The 25,607-nt window shown below is 39.9% G+C and overlaps 1 protein-coding gene across 1 annotated transcript in view; it reads left to right on the plus strand.

The window, feature by feature from the left end:
• The window catches only part of PTPRO (protein tyrosine phosphatase receptor type O), a 156,330-nt gene extending 133,655 nt beyond the window's left edge, over positions 1-22,675 (plus strand). Inside the window, 11 exon segments of the mRNA XM_042890023.1 lie at positions 1,568-1,651; positions 4,631-4,666; positions 5,807-5,888; positions 6,807-6,897; positions 7,642-7,718; positions 10,300-10,434; positions 11,749-11,871; positions 13,315-13,469; positions 16,856-16,991; positions 20,623-20,743; positions 21,821-22,675. Of these exon segments, the coding sequence (XP_042745957.1) occupies positions 1,568-1,651; positions 4,631-4,666; positions 5,807-5,888; positions 6,807-6,897; positions 7,642-7,718; positions 10,300-10,434; positions 11,749-11,871; positions 13,315-13,469; positions 16,856-16,991; positions 20,623-20,727 (1,024 nt within the window). The 3' untranslated portion in view covers positions 20,728-20,743; positions 21,821-22,675.
• The last annotated feature ends 2,932 nt before the right edge of the window (positions 22,676-25,607 follow it).

A 25,607-nucleotide genomic window follows, 5' to 3' on the forward strand; every position in this document is an offset into this window, starting at 1 on the left:
GTGGGGTATCCCAAAGGGAAGAGGAGTATTTTAGCAACATTGTGTCTTTTTCCTTAGACTAATGAAAAGCTCTCTGTTGCACCAACACTATGCTTATGGAAGGCACTGTTTAATCCTCAGTCCATTTCCATAGAAACAGCAGATAGGCAGTAAAAAGCTGATTCTACAACTACTATAATATGTGATTAACCAGAAAAATGAACTGCTAAGCTGGCTTTGCTGTTGCTGTCTCCAAAGCACAAAAGAGGAATAACCCACTGTCACTGGTTTTGTTAGCCATTTTCAGGAGGAAATTCTAGCTGGCTGTCCAGCAGAGGAGCTGGAAGAAGAGGAGCAGCCTCTTCAAGCTCCACGTAGAGCTTGTGCTTCTAGCTGGCCCATGCATCTGATATCTGGGGAAGGTGCCCAGCATAAATTGCGCTGCCCATTCTACTCAGCAGTAAAACTCTTTGAAATGTAACTTAGAGTTATCAGTGTGAGGGTAGTTTTCCATTCTGGCTGGAAGATTACTGTAGTTGATTTGCTTTCCAGGGAAAGTACGGTATCTACCTATGTCATAATAACCAGGAGTTAAAAGTTTTCTGAAAAAAGAAACTCCACTTTGTGGTTCCTCTTCAGAACAGCTGTGGAGGCATGATATTACCTTTAGGACACTGAATTTTCTGATGGGAAGAAAAAAAAACAATGCAAAAAAACAAAACAAAACAAATAATAGAAAAGAAAACAAAACAAGGAGGGTATATTTGGCCAGAAGTCCTAGTACTGGGGCAATTTTTTGTTGAAATTTGAGCTTTCCATAGTTGCAAAGTATCTATATTCCACTCACCACAAGGAAGAATTGGCCTGATTGTGCTCCTGGATTAGTCTGTCAAATAAATTACAAATGCAGAAATTTAGTACTATTTTGTACTCAAGTTTCCGTTAGTTGCAATGAAACCATGACTAGGAGAAGCAGAAATGATATTTTCATAAAAACTTAGGAGAGAATTGAAAATACTTGAAGATAGGACAATGCAAAATGTTATGTGAATGTTTTCAGAAATCTGACTCAGTTGAGGGTATTAAGAGTGGAATGATCTGAATTTAACTCTGATACAGATATTCCTACTGATACACACAGGATCACTTGCAGGAACATGGTCATGTGTGGTTAAAGCAAACAATGTCTGTTCTGAAATAGCTCCAAACATCAGGAAACAGATTTAGCACTACTTAAGTAATGGGTGAAAACTCTGGATGAAACTCTCAGACCCTTTACTCTGAAAAGCTTCCAATTTATCAATTAATATTGATTTAGAATCACAGGCCTCAATCAATACCAAAAAACACATTTATTCTGATCAAACAGAATTTCATATTGGATGGCTGAAAATTGTGTATAGGGCATAAGGTTGAGGAGAAAAAATTCTGTGGATGCTAATAATATTCTTATAAAGTAAGTAAGAAGAAGCCTTTGTGAATTTAGCTGAATTTTAGAATAGCACTTGCTGATCGCCTGACTTTTGTTTGTCTTACTAACTCTCCTCACTTTTTCATCTTTATGTATGTTATTTATTAATGCTCACAGGCGTAGAAGTGTATTTGCTTTCCTAACTCTGCTACCCTCATGCCTTTGGACTGATTATCTTTTGGCATTTTATATTAATCCTTGGTAAGTGATTTACTTGTTTTTCCATATGCAATGTATAAACAGTGTTAATTTCTGTTTTATGAAAAAGGTGTGATACTTTTGCTTTCAAATGGGTCAAAGCTCTTGAAGTTACAATTTTCTTGCAATAGAACATGGATTGGAGAGGATGCGGGTATCAAAGTATTTGCTACCCTGCTTCATCTGTTTTATGTCTGTTTATGCTCCAACCCATTTTTGCTATTAAAAAGCTAATTATATGGTGATAATCATATTCATTTCATTGCTGTCTCTTCGCAGTTTTTGCCATTTCATTATAAATCCTGGCTTCTTCTGTCCCAGTTATTCATCTGCTCATTGCCTTCTGCTGCTTTTCTTTTACTAAAATTGCTTCATAATGGCTCACCTTTGCTGTGTGATGTCAAATGACTTGCTTTTAAAGGTCCAGTTTTGCTTTTGGAAACAACAATTCACTGAAAATCTATACCAACTAGCATTCCTCAGGTGTAAAAATTGGGTCACTGTGTGCATCTGTGTGTGTGTTTGTATTCAGCAGTTTTGTCCATAAATAGTTTATAAAGGCTTTGTAAATTACTTTTTAAATATATATATATGGTTATAGTTAACCAGGGAAGTCTCAGGGTCTATTTAGAGCCAGAACTGTTTTATGAACCATTTACAAAATACATGAGAGAAAAGATTGGCAATGATCCAAAAATGCTTCATTTGTATAAAATAAATGTATGTTCCTGATGGTCTGGAGTCCAAGGGATAGTGGTGTACAAAAATTAAGACTTGCTTTTGACCAAACATTTTCTCATCACGTTACCATTCAGCACCAATCCCCTGGTAGGCAGTCATAGAAATCTCTAGCATAGGGATTTCTGAGAACGGTTTTCTTTGGGTCACATTTGCTCTGTAGAAGATACAAAAAGAGTCATCTCTCTCTTTGCCTGTTCTTGTTTAATATACATTATTATTACCTCACCTCCCTAGATATGTATCTTTCTTCAGAAATTTCCCCTACAATCAAACTTCCCAGTTTGGTCTACTTTATTGCCTTTCAAGGAGCTGAAGTTGAATGAGATAAGATGAATTGCTCTCTTTGTATTTTAATCTGTAGGGTAAATGGAAGAAAAGATGAAACATCAGATGATGTTTCAAATGAATTTATTTTGTACTTACTTTGGTTTAAAACATTCATGAACATTCGGGGAACAAATGCAGTGCTAAGAAACTCTTGAGAGAATCAAAGCAGGAGAAATTGTTGCTGAGAAATGGATGTCAATCACTTGTTTTATTGCCTCTTGAAGTGTTCCTTAGAGAAGAGCTCTCAGAAAGTCCCATCATAAATAGCACTTTGATATTTTTTCCTTTTGAAATGAGCTGCAGTCTGCCCAACCTTAAAAAGAAGATTTACCATAGTTACAGTGAACAGCAAAGAAATGCATTAAGTAGTCTAGATAAATTAATGTTAGGACTTCTTTGAAAAAAGAGGTGTTTGAAGATGTAGTGTAAATGCTACTCATTTATATACAGATAGAGTACACACGAATGAGTACAAATGGGTGACAGTATTTGTATACATAGCATTGTAGATTGAAGAGGTATATAATGGTGCTTTGCAAAGCAAACTACTGTGTTAGTGGGAAGTTTGTGTTGTCATAGCTCTTTTTAACTCTGTAAGCAAAGCTTCACATCTTAGAGGAAATGTACCTTGGCAAGTTAACAAAATTGCTGAAGCTGATGTCTCCTCTGAAAATTGAGCATTTTTTAGAATTTAAATTTGGAAATCAGATTATTTTTTTTAATTACTATTTCACTTCTAATCCTGAAGGGATAGAAAAGTACAAATACTCCACTTTTAATAATTTCCTTTTGTGTTTTTTATTTACTGTTTTGAAATTACAAGTCTTCACCTTTAATTTACCAATTGAAGCTGTGGTGCACGGTATCTAGAAATCATTTTACTATTAGAATTAAATTTAAAATGTATTGTTATAATACGATTAGTAAACAGATTTTTGGTGCCCAAGAATAAAAAAAAATAACACCATTAAAATTCCTTCTGAGTAAGTGAGAATCTACTTGTGCTCCATGCTTGGTATAGCAGGATTGATCGTTGTTTTCAAACCTCTATCAAAATTATTTTAGGTTGTTTTCTTGATGTGTTTAATCTTGTTGGTTAATTAATTGTGGCAACAACAACAACATGAGCACACATACACACATCTTTCAAAAATCCACATGATGGTGGTTAGTTTAATGTAGCTCCCAAGTCCGTTTGTTATGGGTTATACTATTTCACTCTTTGGCTCACTCACAACTGTCACTAGTGAATTATATCCCTTATAAATCATGAGAAGACATGACTGGAATAATTATCTCTAGCTGTTAAAAATCAATTAAAATTATCTAAGGTTTAAGCTTTAGTCCAGCTAAGTCAGTATGATATTTGTCATTGTCTTCATTGATCATCATAAGCAGGTTATGAGATGGGTGAGAAATGGCATTGAGGTCCTTTCCTTTCTCCTTCACCTTTACTAAAATTTGCAAGTGTTCTCTCTTTGCCCAACAGGATCTTCTCATTAATAATTTCCCTCTCCTGTTGGCATTGTTTCCAAGCCCAATAGAGCCAGAGTAGAGCAGCCTGGGGACACCTTGGTGCTACAACTCCTGCAATAACACTGACAGGAATTCAGCCAGGCTATGACTCAGCCCCAGCACATTAAGTCATTAATACTGTTGGGTCACTATTTGCAGAGAACCTGATTCTTCTGAGAATAAGGTGGTATTTTTCAGAGCCACAGAATGGAAAATACATCCCACTAGCATCAATGGAAATTTTGCAACTAACTTAAAAATGCCCAAGGTATTATTGCCAACGTTATCCTGACTATTACGTTGACCAGAAAGCATACATTCTCAAACCAGTAGTAAACTTGAATAAGGAATATGTGGTAGTTTAACAAATGAAAAAGCACTACTCTCTTTGTTTTTCAGGAGTAAAAATGGACTAAAGAAGAGAAAGCTGACCAAGTATGTAACTTCTTTGATATTTAAATAATTAAATAGTTAAAAAATCTCCTTAAACTGGACATCCATTATTGGAGTACATGGTATAGTGGTACTGCAATTACAGATACACAAAACTTCTTGAAAAACACACCCCAAGATAGATGTCTGAAAGCAGAAAACAAACAGTAATTGGACAAAAGCAATTCTTCTCAAAAGATAAATTATAAAACAGCTCCTCACTGATAGAAAATTAGTCATTAGGGAAATGATCAATTATCCAACTTAGTTATTCCAATGGAGCTTATCCTTATTTAAAAATGACAAATGATGAAAAACTGGAATACATTTGTTCCTGGTATTATTTCCCTCTTGACGTAAGGTTCTCATTACAGTTGTAGTTAGAACATGGAGATCATTAATGTTAACAGATAAACAGGAGTAATTAAGTGGTGATGAGACAGGTTCCTCTGGGCATATTGCCTCAAAGTAAATGAAAAGATTACTGTGTACGTGCCTCAGTAGCTTGTAAATTAGAGCATGATAATTAGGTGAGGGAAGCTGTTTACCTGCGTTCAGTTATTCAGAGTGTTAGCCTAATTATTTCTCTGTGTTTAGAGGTTATGCCTGTACTAAAGATAAACCCTCACCTAATGGAAAAGCGTGTAAAATGATGAGCATCACTAAATCAAAGCCAATTTATACTTGATGAAGCTCTGCATGCTTTTGTATATGCCACTTTTTCCAGACAGTATCTCTCCAGGAGGAGAATTCAGTCACTATAACAAATATGTATAGCTCTCAAGGCCAGCAGAGAAAATAGTGGCATCCAAAATACTGTTCTGACATTTTTTTTCTTGGACAAAGCCTACATATGAAATCTGTTTTTCTGTGTGAAGAAAGCTCAGATGAGTTGTAAAATTGTCATTTTGCCAGATATTTTGCTTCTGTGAAAACAACATTTTGCATAGCACACAAGAAACTTAAATTAATCGATGGCCCCCCTGGTGCCAGAAACACAGTGAGACAATACGAAGTTGGACTTCCCAACCCACATCAAACCCATCAGCACTAGCAGCACTTGTATATAGTGTTGTAGGGGGATATAGATATGAAACCTAATGCATTTTTGTTTCTTAATTCTGTGTGCTTTTCTTTTTAAAGCCCTGTCCAGTTGGATGATTTTGATGGCTACATCAAGGATATGGCAAAAGATTCTGATTATAAATTTTCTCTGCAATTTGAGGTAAACCTATAGATTCTATCCTCTCCTAGCTACTAAATTTCAGCCAGCATTTCTCCAGATGTTAGGTTTGTGTGGTGTGTTCCTGTGCCCTGCAGTGTGCAATGTGCACTGTTGTTGGGTGGGTCAGCTTCACATCATGTTCTGCAGAATTTCAAGGCAGGACTCGGTACCATTAAGGAGTATATTTAGTAAGCTTATCTCTGTCTCATCCTGTATGATTCCAGATAATTGTCAGATCAATACACTTCCTTTAGATATAGGACATGCTGGTGGCCCAGATTATGTTCAGGACTTCTACAACTCCTTTAACTTGAGGACCATCATTAAAATGAGAAAGTATCAAACATCAAAAATATCTTCAAGAGCAGCCTTTAACAGTAACTGAAGTACACTGTCATAATTCACCTGCATTTAAGTCAGCTTAAAAATGCTAAACTAAAAAGCTCCACTCTTTGAAATAACTTTCAAAGGCTTAAAAGGGAAACAAGGAGACTTTCAGGTTTCCTCACTGTTCTGGGTGGCTGATATACCCTTGCTGCCAGTTAAAAGCCTTTTGATGCATCATATGTTTGGTATAAGTACTGAATGTAAGGTCTGGAAAAAAATTTCAAATGTTCCCATGAAAAAAGACCAAAAGCCACTTAAGGAGAAAGCCCTTAAAGTGATGTGAAATGGCTGCCACAGAAAGAATTTATCAACTCTATTGATTTGACACTATTTTTGTTAACTACGTGTAGGTGGAGAAGAGCAGGCTGCAGCCATAACCTCCAATAGCAGCAGTGCATTGGCAACATCAGTATATAAAGCGTTTTATGAACATTTTCAATCTTGTACAAACAGCAAGCATTCACTTCACAAAGATTCATTTTTAGAGTCTTGGTGAGTTTGACCTTGGCATTTTTATCTCTCTTAACTCAGGAGCTAAAACTGATTGGGCTTGACATACCTCACTTTGCTGCTGATCTTCCTATGAATCGCTGCAAAAATCGCTACACAAATATCCTGCCATGTAAGTACATGCACTGATAAAGTCCCTTGAGATGGAAAGATGATTTTTAATAATAGGGGAATCATGACAGATTTTCTGACTGATAAAAGCCTTTTCTAAAACCTGCCTGTAGAGAGAAGATGGTGATATATTTTTTTCTTTTAGATATGAAGAGATGTTTTTGGGGGGATGTTTATCAAGACTGGAGTTAGGAAGTGAGGAATACAGTGTTGTTTCTACTACTGAAAGTTGTTACTATATTTTTCTTATGTTTTTAATGAAACCTAAGGGAGCCCAAAGCACTGGTAGTCAAAAGATGTATTTTGCTGAATAGTAGTGATTGTGCATCCATGTAGTATATAATGAGGCAAGTGTTGCTCTCTGTTGGTGAATATACAATCATAGAATCCTTAGAGTTGGAAGGGACCTTTAAAGACTATCTAGTCCAACTCCCCTGCAATGGACAGCAATATGCACAGCTAGATCAGGTTGCCCAGGGCCTGATCCAGCTTGAAGTTGAATGTCTCTAGGGATGGGGCATCCACCACCTCTCTGAGCAACCTTTTCCAGTGCCTCCCCACCCTCACTGTAAAAGATTTTTTCCTTATATCCAACATAAATCTACCCCATTTAAGCTTCAAGCCATTTCCTCTTATGAGCATTCTTTTTTTTTTTTTTTTAATAGTTGTTTTTTTTTCAGATTGCATAGGATTAATTTTGAGCACCATGCTTGATAGCCAATGATTTTTTCATTTTCTTTTACAGATGACTTTAGTCGTGTCCGGTTAGTCTCAATGAATGAAGAAGAGGGATCTGACTACATTAATGCCAACTATATTCCTGTGAGTAAGAACAATGTCCTGAACAGCACTTAGAACACATCTGCTGCAAAAGACGCAATAGCTGCTGGTGGCTCAGTCACATTCTCAGAATCTTCTTTAGCTTCCAGTATTTTACTGGCAGGGAGCTGTTCTTTCCACCACACACCAAATATTTAAAAAAATTTTAAAAAGGTGGGGGGAGACATTAGATTTTTCACCATTTTTTTGTCATGCTACATGCTAGATGTGAATCTTTATGAAAATAATATGTAACAGGTAGAGGAATGAGGAGGAATGAAGAAGTGGTGCAGTGCTTCTTAAGACAGCTAGGAAGAACAATAGAAATTTTTATACTGGAAACATTTGTAGGTTTCTAATGCACACAATCTAGTTTCCTCTTTGTGTTGAAAAGCAGCTGTTTACCAGGAAAAAGCACCCAGAGTTCTAAAATAACTGAAGTGGAAGCAGAGCTGTAGCCAAGTATTTGAACACTAGGGATGGGCCAAAACCTTGTCAACTCTTTCCACTTGTTTCCTTTGTTGCTGCCCAAAGGTTTGCCCTTGTTTTATTCCCCTGTTCTCTACTTCCCCTTCACTGATGCTCAGTGTGTGCTGTGTTGAGTTCACTATAGCATCTCGAGTATTGTGTCCAGTTTTGGGTCCTTTGCTGCAAGAAAGACATTGAGGCCCTGGAGTGGCTTCAAAGAAAGGCAACAAAGCCGGTGAGGGATCTGGAGCACAGGCCTTATGAGGAGTGACTGAAGGAGCTGGGGTTGTTCAGACTGGAGAAGAGGAGGCTCAGAGGAGGCCTCACTGCTCTCTATGCCTGAAGGGATGTTGTAGTGAGCTGGGGGTTGGCCTCTTCTCTTGGTAACTGGTGATAGGACTGGAAGGAATGGTTTCAAGCTGCACCAGGAGAGATTTAGGCTGGATGTTAGGAAATACTACTTCTCTGAAAAAGTGGTCAGGCAGTGGAATGGCCTGCCAGAGAGGTGGTGGAGTCACTGACCCTGGAGGTATTCAAGGAATGTTTGGATTTTATGTTGAGGGACGTAGTTTAGTGAGTACTATTGGTGATAGGTGGATGGTTGGACTGGATGATCTTGAAGATCTTTTCCAACCTTGGTGATTCAGTGATTCTGTGATCTGTTTAGAAAAAGACCTTTGACTTAGTGATGAGCATTTCTGCACGTGTGCCATGAGCAGAGAGGACAGATCTGGTCCTGGCTGTGCTGGGGGGAACTGAGTCAGGATTACGGAAAAAGGAGGGGCCCTCAAGTGAGTCAGTGAAACCACTTCTCTGTCACTGGGCCATCATCCGCACATGTACTGCTGAATATGTTGTTTTTGTACTTAGTTTCTGCTTGACAAGGGCATGAACCTAAACGCTACTGTTCTACGTGTCCAAGCTGGTAGTGAATCAAGAAAAATGTCCCAGTCTTCAAAACCATCATTGACAGATCAGAAAAGGTTTTAAGATACAGGGTTATTTATAATTGGATTGAATGCAGCAATTCTTTTTGGATTGCTGAGTTCTATTTTATTATTTTTTTATAGTTTACATCCACTTGGTTTTACTTATAGCGTAGTGCTGAATTTGTCTTCCTAACAGAGGTAGGTGCATCATCTTAATTCTTGGTTTTTTTTTTCCTGAAGATGGCTTCTTTACTGAGTACCTCCTCTAAACACGGATACTAGTGGTCATCTGTGTCTGCGATAGTAATGATTTGACATTTGGGCTATACAAGCAAACAGCATTCTGTGTAACAGGAAAACTTAGACTGCACTGACCTTTAGAGATGTCTAGAGGAAAACATTTGTGGGAATTGCTCCCAAATTGTCAGTATTGTTACAATCCACAGGGAATGTACAGGGGTGGCACAGAAATTGCCCAATTTACATGGGATCATGTTGTATGCTGAATTTATCTTTTGCTCTTATCAGGAATATGAATAGCTTTATAAATTCTGCAAATATGATTATAGCAGATGCTAAAACAACCTTTCTTTGGGTCTTTTATTATGATCTTCAAGACAGTATTTTTGAATATAAGGAGATTTTTACAGCTAGTTGATAGTGATAGGAGAAGAAATATGGAATAAATAGCAGTTGAATTCCAAAAGCATTCGAATTAATATTTTACTAATTTAAGTCCTTATGATATAAACATATGCACGTATTCCTGTTTATTGCTAACCTCCACTTATATCAGTTCTTGAAAATCACCACATGCACTACATATATAATAATTTTTATGTCTATAACTTAACAAACTCTTAAATTATGGAAGATGGAATTTTGATTTAGGATCCTCAGTACTTCATTTTTTTTCAATGTTGCCTTTCCACTTCTGGGGGCACAAGATTTATGGAGTCACAGCTTCCTCTTCTGTCTTCCATTCTAGATTGCTTATGTTTGGAAGCACCAAAAACTGGCAAAATTTGTGAAGTAATCATTAAGTAAAAATAGTGAAGGGGTTTATGCTAGAGATCAGTTTTAAAAATACAAATTGAACAAGCCAAAAAGTACATATGCCACAGCAAAACAGGTGTTCTGAAGCATTAAACATGTCAGTGAAAAGCACTCGTCTCTTTGTTTTTTAGGGTTATAATTCACCCCAGGAATACATTGCAACACAAGGACCACTGCCAGAAACTAGGAATGATTTTTGGAAGATGGTTCTACAGCAAAAATCTCAAATTATTGTTATGCTCACTCAATGCAATGAGAAAAGACGGGTACGTAACAAAATCTTTGGTGTGGTTTAAGTACAAGCAATTGCTCCCCCCTATCCAACTAATGCCCAGTGTCCCCAGAGCAGTGGAAGAGAAAGACATGAACTCCCACTCCATTTTAACTCTTTCTGCATGATGTTATATAGTCTGGAATATCCCTTTGGCCAGTTTCGGTCAGCTGTCCTAATTCTGTTCCCTCCCAGCTCCATGGGCCCTTTACTGAGAATGGCCTTGGCTCTCTACAGCATGCTTAGCAACTATAAACATTGGTGTCTTATTGGTGTCATAGTTTTTCTCCTAGAATCAAAACATAGCATCTTACCAGACACTGTGAAGAAAACAAACCCGTCCCAGCTGGAACTAAGATAGTTTTATGCATTTTTCTTTCTTTCTTTATTTATTTTTTATGATCTGCTCTGAAACCATATGTATTAATTGGTGGGTGGATTCATTTGCATTATTTTTCATGAGGCAGTGTCATTAGATCTGGAATTTCACTTCATTAAGTTACGGTAAACATTTCAGGATGATTGACAGTCTGGAGCATCTTTCAAATGGAGAGGCTGAGGAATCTAGGACTCTTTCACCTGAAAGAGTAAACACTTGATGGGAAAGAGTGGAGATGAGGGATCCAGACTCTTCTTAGAGGTGCCTTTTGACAGGACAAGAGGCAATAAGCACAAACTAAAGGAAATAGAATTCAGTCTAAACACAAGCAAATGCTTTTTTGTTGTGAGAGATGGGGTCAAACATTGGTATAGATTGTCCGGAGTCTAGGACTTTGAAGATCTTCAAAAGCCACTTGGACATAGGCCCGGGCATCATGCTCCAGGTATCCCTACTTCAGCAGGGGTTGGAGCAGGTGGACCTATAGGTCCTTGCCCACCTCAACATATCTGTGATTCTGTGCTTTTAAGATTACATAAAAATAAAACACATGTATTAGGCTTTATGTTTCCATTACCATTATAATATAATAATGTGAAAGATAGGTGCATGTTTTTAATATATTATTTTTCCCCATATTTTTTTCCTCTTAGACCTCTTCCATGAGGAAATGTAACAATCTGCAAAAAAAGATGTGTATTTTCATGCTTTGCTATGCTAATGTTCCCCTTCAGAGAACTAATGCATAACGATGCCTGTAGTTATATACAAACAAGAATGATGAAGCTGAAAGTAATTACAGGGTATATTACCTCTTATTGAAAGAAGCAAGCAGTGCTGTAGGCATTTCTGAAACTGCAGTTCAGTATGTTTTTGATTGTGCTTTTTTTAAAGTATGCATATAGATACATTTGTATGTTTCCCTCTTAGGTGAAATGTGATCATTACTGGCCTTTTACAGAAGATCCTATTGCATATGGGGACATTACTGTTGAGATGCTGTCTGAGGAAGAACACACAGACTGGGTTTATAGGAATTTCCGAATTAGCTATGTAAGTGTATCATGTTTCATAGCTCTACTAGCAGAGTGGGAACAATTTTTGTCCAGGCTTTTCTTTAAAATCTGTCCATTTCTGGCATGCACTGAAAAGCACCTAAGAAAATTGATTATGGCCTTGCTCTCTCTCACTCCACACAGGTAAATGTCTAAATCACATGACTTTCACCTAGGGTTGCCATCTCTGTGAACTTGCCAGCAACACATAAAACTGAAGCAACAGTTGTACATACTGTACGTATGGACGTTCCTGTGATGCAGATAATTACTGTACACTGACAAATATACTTGCTTTTTTTTTTTTTTTACTGTCAGACATAATCTTATTGCTATAAACCATTCAAAACTTAAAAATACATATGTAGAAATTGAAAATATCTTTTCGAAAGGGCAGTTGTGCAATGTTTGTAACATAAGTTTAGTGAATGGCTTAGACAGGACCTTGTGTAAAATGTGTTCACTGGTTCTCCACTCCCTACTGCTGCTGAAATAGAGCATTTCTCTGCTTTCACTTATTGAAGTAGAGGAAATGGAAGAGACTTGCAACTCATTACAAACAGCCAAGTTTCTTTTGCAGCTGCTTCAATAAATCATGTGAGAATAAAGCAAAGAACTGGCATAAGACATGATGGGATCAAGTCAGAGGTTGGGCTGTGTTGGTATCTACTGAAAATAACAATTGTAGTTCAGCTTGCTGTTTAGGCACTGTCCTCTATCAAAGGTAGACAAAAGGTATCACAGCTACTTAAGGGGCTTTTGGACTGGTCTCCTTTTAAATATTCTTTCCCTAAGACCCGCTGCTGTCTGTGACTGGAGAAGAGTTTCTGGAATTAAGATCTTTAGCCTGATTTGGCAAAACTAAAGGCCTTGATTGCCATGTTTTTTTTTGATAAGGTTCTCTCAAACACATAGATAGCCCTCCCCATGTTTTGAGTCCCTTTATATCTCAAAGAAGACATCGGCTGTCTAAGATCTTTTCTTTGTTGCCTGGCAATGAGAATGTTAGAAGGAGATGTTTTTCCTTCTGTTTTTTCTTTAAACTTCAGAAAAAAAATTCTCATGAATCCAGTATTAATTGTTTGCCAGTGTTGTTCTTTACCCATGGCAAAAGGAGAAAAGGGGAGGAAATGGATTACAAAGAGGAACAAAGCCTAAGCTTGAAAAGCGCAACAGTTCTTGATTTATAAGCAAAAAAAAACCCCAACCAAACAAAAAAATTAACTTCCATGTAAAAACAAACAATCAAACAAACACCAAAACCATATCCCAAACCCAGCATCAGGAGTTTTTACCCTTTTGGCTGACTTTATGATTTTACTGTCTTTGGTAGTATATGGATCAAGAAAAAAAAAAGTAACAACAAAACCTCAGTCTGACTGAACGTGACCGCACTGCTAAAACCTCTGTGAACACACTGCTGTTCTGCTTTTCCCACTAGGCTGATGAGGTGCAAGATGTGATGCATTTTAACTACACTGCCTGGCCAGACCATGGTGTCCCCACAGCCAACGCCGCCGAAAGCATCCTGCAGTTCGTGCAGATGGTCAGGCAGAAGTCAGTAAAGAGTAAAGGCCCCATGATCATACACTGCAGGTAAGCATTTCACAGCCAAGTCAGCGGAGAGTTGAAGGAAAGACCCGGTGAGATAGGTTGGAAGGGTAATTTTGGAGAGGAAGCTTGCTAATACACTGACACATTTATCCCTTGTGTGTCATCTGCACTTTGATAAACGCGCTCACTCCCCTTGCCCTACTGGGAGCAGCTGCCATGCCAGAGATGACATCATACCATATTGCTTCCTGACACAATGCTACCCACTGACTTGAGACCTCTTTGTAGCTTCTGGTGCAAGAGCTGTTCTTGATAGGTCTTCAGAGGGACAAAAATTGCCAGGTTGCAGTAGATGAGTGTGTGTACTCCCTAGTGACATGGTCCAAAAGAATGTTGAGGCTGGACAAGCTCTGTACCTGCCAGCCCTGCATCACCCACCTCAGACAGCAGCTATGTTGCTGAGCAGTATGTCAGCACCTTCCATCCTGGTCCAGTCTGTTGCTGATATGTTGGTCAGCACTGTGTCTCTCACAGCACTCTTTTTAGTACTACTTAACAGAACACAGTCTTTTAGAGTAGTATCTTTTCAAGTTTCCAGAAATGACAGCTAGCATTCTGATGGATGCAAAACAAGAGCACCTGTAAAAGCAGCAAAGCATGCAGCCTTCCTCCACATCTTAATGGAAAAATACATAGGGGATATTGTTTTGGAGTCCTCCTGTCAAGTAATGCTAGTAAGCCAGGGAAGGAACTAAAATTAGGGCTCTGAAATGGCATTTTTGATATTACTTAATTGTTCCGGGAAAGTGTAGGAGAAAGCATTTTCTGTAGCATCTTCTTTTTAATTAGGATGCTTCTACCAGCAGAGAAAGAGCTTTTCAGATAATATTTTGCACAACACTGTACATATTAGACCACATAGATTATAAATAACAATGTTCTGGAATGAGTGGATGTGCAGGGAGAAGGAATGTATTGATAAACAACAGTGGTTGCTCTCACGCTTTAAAGAATGGGAGGAACTGGCATAATTACAACTTTTCCACTTGCTATTTATGTATATATCAATTAATGTATCTATGAATACTATGAATGTATCATTTAATGAATCTTCCAAATGAGCAGATCTAAAGTTCCATTTCATCTCTTTTCACATATTAACATTTTTGCTAAAGAAATACAAGCAAAAAATCTGTTTTGTGAAAGCTGTGTTAAGATGAACTACTGAAACTTCATCTCAAATACTTTTCTGAAAGTACCACAAGACAAAATAAGGAATATCTGTTAAGATACTTCTAGCCTTTATAGTAGTTACTGTGTTGGTTCTCTTTAGGTAACTGGGGCAAATAGTTGAAGGAATGGTCAACTATTCCTTAAATGGTATTTTCCTCAGTCCCTGCAATAGCAGGGAAAAATATTGCAAAGAACAGGAAAACCAACCAAACAAACACACAGCTAAGAGGCTGGTGCTCTTGGTGGAACTTTGTTTTTTCAATTATGGAGTGGTTTGTACAGCACTAGGTCTCCTGGCAACAGATGGAGATCACCAGTCTCATGGGGGAAAAGTATTCTAGTCCAGGAGTCGATGGAGTTCGCTGAGAAGAGTTTAAACTAGGTTTTAAGGGAGAAAGGGATAAAACCAGGCTTACTACAGATGAGCTTAGGGACAGCATGCCAGTGTTGGGGATGAGATCAAAAGCTAAGCTGAAGAGCATCTACAACAATGCACACAACATGGCCAATAAACAGAAGGAGTTAGAAGCCCCTGTGCAGCTGACATAGTCATCATCACTGAAATATGATGGAATTGCTCTCACAACTGGACTGTTGCAATAAGGTCTCAGAAAGGACAGGAAAGAAAAGAGAGGTGCTGAGGTTGCTCTGTGTATTAGGGAATGGTTTGATTTTGTAGAGCTCAACACTGGTAATGATAAGGTCAAGTCATAACAGGTAAGGATCAGGGGAATAACCAACAAGGCTGCTACAGACCACCTAGCCTGGATGAAAAGATATATCTATCATTCTACAAACAGTTGGCAGAAGTCACACAGTTGTAACCCTTGTTCTCATGGGGGATTTCAACTTACCAAATGTTTGCTGAAAATAAAATACAGCAGGGATTAAGTAGTCTAGGAGGTTCCTGGAATGTGTGGAAGGTAATTTCCTAACACAGTTGGTAAGAGATTTTCACAAGCTATCAAGCCCCTCTAGACCTGCTGTTTACAAACACAGAAGGACTGGCGGGAGATATGGTCATTGGAATCTGTCCTGGGCATAGCAATCATGAAATGATTGAGTTCTCTGTTCTTGGTGAAGTCAGGAAGAGGATCAGAAAAGGCACTATCCCAGACTTCTGGAGGGCAGACTTTGGGCTAGGATACTGGCTGGGAGTGTCCCTTGAGAGACAGTCCTGAAGGACAAAGGGATCCAGGAAGGCTGGACATTCCTCAAGAAATAAATTCTCAGAAGTGCAGGAACAGATTGTCCCAGTGTGTCATAAGATGAACTAACATGGAAGAAGACCAGCCTAGTTGAATGGGAAGCTTTTGCTGGGACTGGGAAAAAAGAGTTTACCTTCTTTGTAAGAAGGGGCAGGAAACCTGGGGAAAGTACAAGGATGTTGCTGTGATATGCAAGGAGAGAATTAGAAAGACAAAAGCCCAGCTGGAACTTAATCTGGCCACAATTGTAAAAAGAGAAGAAAAAATGTTTTTACAAATACATTAACAAAAGGAGAGCCAAGGAGAATCTCCATTCTATATTGGGTCTGGCAGAGAACATTGCCGCAAAGGATGAGGAAAAGACTGGGGTACTCAATGTCTTCTTTACATCTGTCTTTAATAGTCAGAACAGTTATCTTCAGGGAACTCAGCCCTCAAGCTGGAAGATGGGTGGGGAGCAGAATAAAACCCCAAATTCTGGAGGAAACAGTTAGCGACCTGCTGCTTAACTTGGACTGTCACAGTTTCATGGGGCCAGATGGGATCCACCGGTGGGTACAGAGGGAGCTGGCAGAAGTGCTTGCCAAGCCATCTTCCTCCATTTATCAGCACTTCTGTTCAACTAGGGAGGTACCAGATGACTGAAGACTTGCTAATGTGATGCCCATCTACAAGAGGGGTCAGAAGGAGGATCTAGGAAACTACAGGTCTGTCATCCTGACCACAGGGTTGGGGAAGGTTATGGAGTGGATCATCTTGAGTGCATTCACGCAGCATATGTGCGACAACCAGAGGATCAGGCCCAGCCAGCATGGGTTCATGAAAGGCAGGTCCTGCTTGACCAGCCTGGTTTCCTGCTATGACTAGGTGATGTGCCCTAGTAAATTATATAAGCTGCAGGACATCTACTTTTTGCAGTGCCTCTGATTTTCTTCTGTGCCCATGCTTGGAAAGCCTAAACGAGATATATGTCTGTATTTGTTGCAGTGCTGGAGTGGGACGAACAGGAACATTCATAGCCCTGGACCGGCTCTTACAGCACATCCGTGACCATGAGTTCGTAGATATATTGGGCCTGGTGTCTGACATGAGGTCCTACAGAATGTCCATGGTGCAGACAGAGGTAGGATGCTGTGTCAATTCACTTTGGTGTGAACGTATCATGGGATCTCTCTCATGCTCCTCTGTAGTTTGCTCATGTCCAGTGATTGTTGCTCCCTTTGAACACCTGTCAAAGTAGTTATGAATTGCAAAAATTAAGTTGTTGTCTTTATTGAAGTATTGTCATATTGTTAATCTGCTGCATAGCTGACAGTGTGATGAAATGTCTTCAATCTCACTGATGTCATCCAGAGATGATGAGCTCTTCACTTTCTGAAAAAATTAATGTGTAAAAATGCATTCGAAGAAACTACCATTTAAAAATTTCAAACCATTTTGAAAAGAATTGGACTTGCTGAAGGGATTAATGACTCATGAAGTGATATCAGTATTGGACAGCCACTCACAGGTTTTCAGGAGTGTATCATCTGGTCAAGCATATGAACTAAATTACATTATGGCAATACAAATACCCAAAACAGAAGGGACATAAGAACCATGAGAAATTTGCCAGAGACCACCCAGTTCCACTCCCTGTATGTATGTCTACTAGATACCTCTTTTTATGTTGGAGGGAAACATTTCATAATAGTCATATCAGAATATCTGCATGGAAAAATATGCCAAAACTCTTATTCCAAAACAGATGGTTTTATGTATCTGGAATCTTCCCAGTTCTTCTACTAATGATGGAAAGATTTCCTGCTTCTTTTACTCCACTGGTTAGATGCAGAACAAGCTGGCAACCATCATATAGCTGGAAGGACCACCATCACTGTTAGCAGCCTGGCTCTGGCAGATAATCTGTTGCCAAGGATTCCTTATCCCAGAGCAAAGCAGAAAAGACTGAGCAAGGGTGAGGGAGAAGAAGAAAAAGCGACGGGAATGCCTGCTACTCTCTAGGAATTTTAAAAGCCAGTCTCAGATCATTCTGGATCATTCCCATAAACAACCACTTTTCAACACAATTCTCTAAAAGGTCTTGTATAAACACCAGAAAACAAATCCTGGCATTTTATTTCGGCTGCAGCTGCATTAACACTCCTGAGGTGATGTGATTTTTTTCTAACATATAAAGCCACTGCCTGTCTGGGGCTGATGCCCAGTCCTGCCGAGCCTTGTGCAGATGTCAGCAGGTGGCACTGGCACTCAGGTACAGGACCACTGGAATGGCTCTCTTTAGAAAACCTGAAACCGCACACCTGGGCTGACCTGAGCTCACATTTCCTCACATGGAAACTTTGGCTCTGTCTCATGGAGCAGTTAGAAAAAAAAAAGTAGCACAAGCCTGAAAAAGAGGTTAAAATGGAGAACACTCTGAATTAAAACTAGTCACTTCAAACCAAAGAGTGTGAAGAAATCCTGACTTTTATGTGGCCTGAAACATACTTCAAGCTCTGATACCTGCTGGGATCATCAGACCGTTGTGGGCACAGAATGAGATCCACACTCAGATTTTGAAGCTTTAAATTGCCTTTGTCTTTGGAGAGTCATTTTTGCTCAAGAGCCACTTGTTCCCCATGCCTTATACACATAAGGATTACTGGAGGATTTGTTTGGGTTTGCCTTCTCTCTGCTAGGAATAAACTCAAGTGATGACTTCTAAATTTCAAACTGAAATACAGTGTTTCTCTGTATGATGATTTGCTTCCAATGTACTGTACACATGGGGCGATAAATCCCCAAATAATTAACTGCTCTGTGAGCAAACCTAAGTTTCAGCCTCATACTGGTAAAGAAGTCAAGCGTTAGGGAACACAAAGCTTATCAAAACTTTTCAGTTGCATGTGTGGCATGAATGCAATTTGTTGCACTAAAATGCATTTGGGTATTTTTCTAAAATATAATTCTAAAACTAATTTATTTTCAGGCAATGTGAGGTAGGTGGACTTCCAGAAAGCCATATAGAACCTTCAGATTTGACATGAGAGCATGTAGTATGAAGGTTACACCTGTAGTACTAAAAGACTGGATAAAAGAGGGGATCTGCTAATGTTTATAAATATCTTAAGTATGGGAGTCAAAGACACATGGCCAACTTCTTTTCAGTGTTCTGGGGGGAAACAGCCGTAAACTCGAATATGGGAAGTTCTGCACCAATATGCAAAGGAACTTCTTCACAATAAGAGTGAAGCTGCTCAGAGAGGATTCTCCTTCTCTGGAGATATTCAAGAGCTGCCTGGACGCCTACCTGTGTAGTCTGCTCTAGGGGGCCTGCTTTGCAGGGGGGTGGGATTTGGTGATCTCTAGATGTCCCTCCCAGCCCCTACGATTCTGTGATTCATTGGATTGCTGCACTCCGCAGGTTCCTGCAGTTGGTTGCCCCTCTCTGACTGGCCAGCACTACAAAACTGACATTCCTAGTCCTGCAAAACTGCCACCATGTCAGAGACCATGACAGTGTGGGTCTTCATTTCAGATTGAAATGGGAAAGATGTCTTGCACACGCAGCAGTGCCGTTGCTCAGTGAGAATCAAGGGACTCAGCCTTGCTCCTCTCCAGCACATCACTTACACACCATGGTCACTGGCCATATGGCTGGCATGTGCTTGCACAGCCTCCTCCTGGAATCTGATTTGGGATTCTACACTGCAACCAGACAAAAGGGGAACTGTGAATGATAACAACTATTGTTTCTAAAGATGCAACTGCAGCTCTGAAAGTACTACTTCCTATGTTAGTATATTAGCCCGCTTTATCAGAGGCACATGCTGGTGGTACAGCAGAAGCTGAACTTTCCCACCAGTGTTCCATTACATTTTGTTTCCATGTGACAGATGGCAGCAAGGGGGCAGTCTGACAGAATGGCATTTGACATGGAAATGTGTAGGAAGCAAAAGTGTGCCACTGAATGCCTCTGTGTGGAAAAAATGGCATCCCCTGGCATCCATCAATGGTTGCTGAACATTTATGGAGATAAAAGAGTGGAAGCAAGCACCATGAGGGAGTGTGTGGTGTGTTTCAGCAGTAGTGACAGTGCATCTTCCACTGGTGCATATTTCTATGAGTGCTGAATGCAGGCTTGTGTTCATCATTTTTGAAAATGCATGCTAATGGTGACGACTATGCTGAAAAATAGTGTTTTGTAGCTGAGAATTTTCTCTATGAAATAGTGTTATTGTACTGTTTGTATCTGTTGTAGTTTCTGTGGAAATAAATAGGAGGCATTACTTTTGGAACAACCTACATAAATGAGATTCCTAGAAAGCTATGTCATAAATTCAGCTGAAGCACTTCTCCCATAGCACGGTTGTGACTTAACTTACAATACACCTTGTTCAGAGCTTAAATTTGCTACCTTCACAACCAGCGGGTAATCAGTTATTGGTAAAACTCTCAGCAAATCACCCATCACTTCAGCTTCCAGTCAGGTTGCCCTCACAGCCAACACTACAACCAGTATTCATTTGTTTCACTGCATCTCTCACTGTATGATGCTGGGGGAAGCTTAGTGAGTTTTTGTGCTTCCAAAGCTGCTCTGCACAATGGTAAGAGGCTATTATTTGGGAAGCATAGAACTCACTGTGTGTTGTGAGGGGGTAGGGAGTACAAAACAGGGAAGCTGTGCCAACAGCTGCTATGAACCTGTGTTTGGGTTTTCATCAGACGTTGTGAGTTGCAAAAATGCCAATTCCCTTAATCCTTTCTTCCAGGAACAATACATTTTTATTCACCAGTGTGTGCAATTGATGTGGCAAAAGAAGAAGCAGCAGTTCTGCATAAGCGATGTCATATACGAGAATGTCAGCAAGTCCTAGTTTGGAGTCCCAGGCGGTAAGTCTGGGAAGCCCTGTGTGAAGCACAGAGCTAAGCATCCCCGCTGCTTGGTAGCAACCATCATCACATTATGGCTGTATGCTTCTCACGCTGAGGAAGCTTTGCTTGGGACTTTCTTCCTAGGCTTCTCTCTGCTCTGAGGGGATTTTCAATGGAGAGTGCAAGCAAAATCCCCTCAGACTCTTGCATTAAATAACTCACTGTACTTCCCTTGGCAGTGTAAGGGTTTGTTGGCTCACATGTTCAAAGAATTAGAGAATCCTGAAATTCTAAGGATTTAACTGAAGCTCTCACTCCGCTTGTCCTCCTACACCCTGCAGTGAGTGAAGGGTTCAGGCAGAGGAAGAATTTATGCCGTCCTCACATCACTCCCAGCTGCAGGTTACCAAGGCCATCTGACGGTTTGGGTTGGGTCGCCAACACTGCTGACATGTCAGCAGGGCTTCCTAAGGAGTGAAGGAACTCAGGAGCTCCAGTAGGAAACGCTGGGAGCTAGGGAATAGGAGAACTCACTGCTGTGAGCAGGGGCCACCACTGTGCTTTTCCACCAGGCCCCAGGGACTGCCTCAGTGCAGGCAACAGCATGGCGTGGTCCCCAGCAGCGCACCAAGCAGTGCTTTGGGGTTTTCTGTCGATGACGATTTCCTTTCGCTTCAGGCTCACTCTGTGAGGACACATGGCCCTGCCTCAGCTAGTGAGCATTAGTTCATTAGGTGGCAGTAATAAGCCAGCCATAACCTTAACATTTGCTTTTGGGTGAAGGAGGAAGCTGCACGCTGCTGACACAAAGTGGATTCTCAGCTACCTCATGGACAGTCATGACAGGCACTAGCCATCTGCACTGGCACCTGTATCAGCATCTGTGTGTGTCATTCCCCTGCTCATGAAACACACCCAAGACTTTGCACGGGCCTCACTTGCCCACCTGTAGGGAATTCACCATTTAAAAAGAGTGCCAGAGCCTCATTATACAGTCAGGCCTCTGTATGGACGTCTGGTAGGACTACATGCCAAGATCTCTGTGTATTTCCTAATCTAGTTCTAACGTGTTCTCTCCCTGTTTTTTTGTTCCAGGTGAGACCATGAAGCACACCCATCTTCCCTCGCTTCCGATTTTTTTTCTTTTGGTGGCTTGAACCACCATGAGAGACCGCTGCCTTGGGTACGCGGCCAATGAGAACAGAAACTTTAACTTTCAGAAGCACTGGGGAGAAAAAGCCTTAACAAGCCTGCAGTGTCTTTTGAACTGTTTTAATTTCTGGACATTTTTTTAAATACTGGACCAAATTCAACTGAACAACATGAAGGAAAAGACACTATAAGATGTGCATAAAATAGAGTGCTCCAGAACATTGGGTTTTCTTGTTTGATACTTTCAGTTATTTTATTTGTTTCTGTGCAGGTTGGGCTTAAGGTTAAAGTAAGTAAGTAAGTGCAATATTTTTTTAAGGGTTGAATGAAGACCTTTCTTCATGTGTCACTGGTCTGTGCTAATGTCCATAGGAGAGCAGGCATTGTTAGTATCTAATAATACCTCATTAGTGAATAGCAAGGCATGTACATACATGAAGAAATATGGAGATTGTGAAAGAGGGGGACAGGGGTGCTGGGTACCTGGATTGAACTGTTTTCTGCAGCCCTGACATTCTCTGCTTGGGGCCTGGGGAAATGCAAGACCCAAGAAATAGACTGACCTTCGGAAATGCAGACCATGGAGCCCGAAGCTGAAGCAGGCAGCTGAGGAATGGGGTCACTGTGGTTTGTGACAGTGCTGCTAGGAATAAAGCAGAGATATTGCTCTTTTCTCCAACCTTTTCAGTAATGCCACTGAGAGGGCTATTTTTTCTTAGATCAATCTAATCCAAGCGCAGCTGAGGTAGCTTTGACTCCATTTCTATAGCATCTAACTGTCTGAGCAATTTATGGTGCCTATACCCCTCATTTGTTTATTATTTTTACTAAGTATTAAACCTGTGTAAAAATGTGAAGCTGATTCAGGTTGGGTTAAAAAAAAAAATGTGCTTTAATGGATGTAACTATTTTTCCGAGCCAGGAATTCACGGTGTTACAAAAATGTTTTCTTTTTTTGGCATGTGAAGGGATATGGTTATTGCTTTATTGCTATGAGGCTGCCAAAGCATCGGGACAGATTCCTGCAGGGATGTCGGGTCAAGGCGATGGGCTTTTTTCCTTTTTGCTGTCAGTTTCAGTTCTAGTCAGAATAATTAGCTATATATATTTTTTTGTCTTTGTATAATTCCAGTACATCATTGTGTATTGTGACATGGATGCTGTCAGAATGGATGTTTGATGGCATTTTGTAGCCTGTTGCTTTTTGTCACCTCATTGGAAGTTAGCAGCAATGGTAACTCAATGTAAACAAAACAAACTTGAACTGAAAGTAAACACACTGGATTGCTTACCTGTGAAGAAGTCACTGTCAGCAAAATAGCAAGTGCACTCACACATACTTTGTATTCACTGCACAGCCAGCGTACCAGAGGTGGTAGCTCAGCCAATTTCAGGAGCCTGATATCCTCCTTTAGATGACAATGGGTTTATTTATTTTTTAAAGTGCTATTCCTTCAGCTGATTAATAAGTGTGTATTTCTTTAATATCTACTCCATCTCGGTAATAGTTATAATGGAAAACTTCCTTCAAATTCTCCCACATGAGCAATGCAAAAACACATAGATAACACAACCCTTAAATAAATCAGGTCCTTTTGAAGAGTACTGAAAGAAACAAGACTCTACCTCTGATTATTAAATGTGAGGTGAAGAAGCGCACACTTCACATTTGACAGTTTCCACTAGGTCCATCCCCAAAGCAGGGCTGCCATGGCTTTAAATAGGAAGTCTGGAAATGGATGCAAATGGGCGGGGAGGCATCTTTAGGGGGTAGGCTGCTAATAAGAAAGCTTCAATAATACCGTTGTTTCTGTTCCTTCACAAGTGCATTTCAGCTGGAGGGCCTGCCACGTAACTGGGAATGGCCATGATTTGCTGACCTAATTTGAACAGAAGCAAGAATGATGAAAGATCACTTGACGGTCCAGACCGTGCCTTTTTGTTGGTTTATATTTCACAGTGTCACCACTGCTTATTTAGAAAACATGTTCACACCCCTCTAGAGAACTTCTAGCAGGTATAAAAAAGAACAAATCCACAAAGGTACAAATGTTCTTGCTTTCTCATTGACTGCCCTCTGTGCCTTGCCCACTGATTCTACGTTTATTCTGTATCATAGCCCAGAGTATCCAGGTTACTTTTAAAACACTGATATGCACACAATTACAGTGCGAGCTGGCTGTAACTGAGTCTTGGCTGACCATAACAAAGTACAAAGTAGCTTGCCAACATCACACTGTTGCTAACTATACTACCTGAATAGCCTGAATTTTGAATGCTTGTCAAAAAGTATGCCACTTACATGTTAGCAGATTGTGTATGGGAACTGTTGAGTCATGGCCTGAACCACTGATTGAGCGCCTGGGGAAAAGACCCAGTCAGCCCTGGGAAGGGGAAAGCAATTCACCTGTGTGACCAGAAGGGGTGGAGCCTGGCTGCACCTCTCTTAAACCTCATTTAAGGGCTGTCTGCCACTGCAGAAGGATCTCTGGTCGGAGATCCCTCCCTTGTGGCACGAGCACTTTTCCTTTGTAACATCTTCCTATTGCACTTGCCATTACACCTCTTACATCACCATTCCACCACGCTGATCTTTCCAATTGTTACAGGTTGCAACTTCACAAAGTCAATTGTTACTAAGATCAAACAAACAAAAACCCCCTTCTTCAGACAAAATATCTTTTCCTAACTCATATATTGTGCAAACCTGCATAAGTGTGTGTGTTGGGATGGAAGTACCACTTCTCCTGGCCTTCAACAGCACCTCTAAAGCAATAGGAGTGTCTGAGAGACAGTATGGCTCAAAAGAACCATGCAGAGCCTTCAGCATGAATCAACATTCTCTACAGCCAGCTTTACCTTGTCATGGAAGCAATCTAACTAAAGAAGTGGACAGAAGTGACTGCTGTTACACCGTGTGTGCAAAGAAAGCATAAAACTGCTGAGTAAGCATGGGATGCCAAAAGTCCTCCACACCATTATACACTTTTCACGCAGTGTATCTCTCTAAAATATTATTGTTTTTTTTTAAAAATCACAGCACACTGCTCAAAGCCTCGAGAAGACATTTGGAATGAAATGTTGCATTTGACAATTTCATTTTCCTCTAAGACATGGAGAATTTTGAAGAAAAATATTTATTTTCGTTTTCCTAACCCTAAATCAAACCTCCTTTTACTTTCTCATAACTGCCACCAGGCTGTAAACTCAAAAACTGTGCAGTGGAGGTATGAAGCTCTCTGGAGTGCCTTAAACCATTAAGAAAATTCCAGGAAAAAGGGAAATATCTGCTTAAACATCACTTAAATTTCACAGATTGTTACATAGAAGTCATACAGTCTAATCCAGCAATATTGAAGTATAAAATTCAGCTTCAAGCTTTACTGGCTTGGTTAATCGTTAGCAGTTAATTTAAAAAATAATTTTAAAAATGCAGAAAAAAAACAAAATCAAGGGAAACAAAACATACAGATTATTCTGCTTACACAGAAGGGTCTTCCTGTTTTCCTCCCAGGTGTCTCCAAAGATCTCTGAGAATACTGACAGCATTCAGATTAAAAATAACTACCAACTACAAAAACAACTGAGAAGCCACCTCTTTTCTTTCAGAGAAGGTATATGGGGCTTCTTCTAACACTTCTGTGTACCAAACTACATAAAGTTTAAGGTGGTGGCTTCTTCTGAGCAAAAGCAAATCTGTATGTTCAATGCAAGAAAAAAGTTACAGTGA

This window comes from Lagopus leucura, unplaced genomic scaffold (assembly GCF_019238085.1).
Source record: "Lagopus leucura isolate 7727_CA_CO unplaced genomic scaffold, USGS_WTPT01 Super-Scaffold_100159, whole genome shotgun sequence".
NCBI classification, from domain to species: domain Eukaryota; kingdom Metazoa; phylum Chordata; class Aves; order Galliformes; family Phasianidae; genus Lagopus; species Lagopus leucura.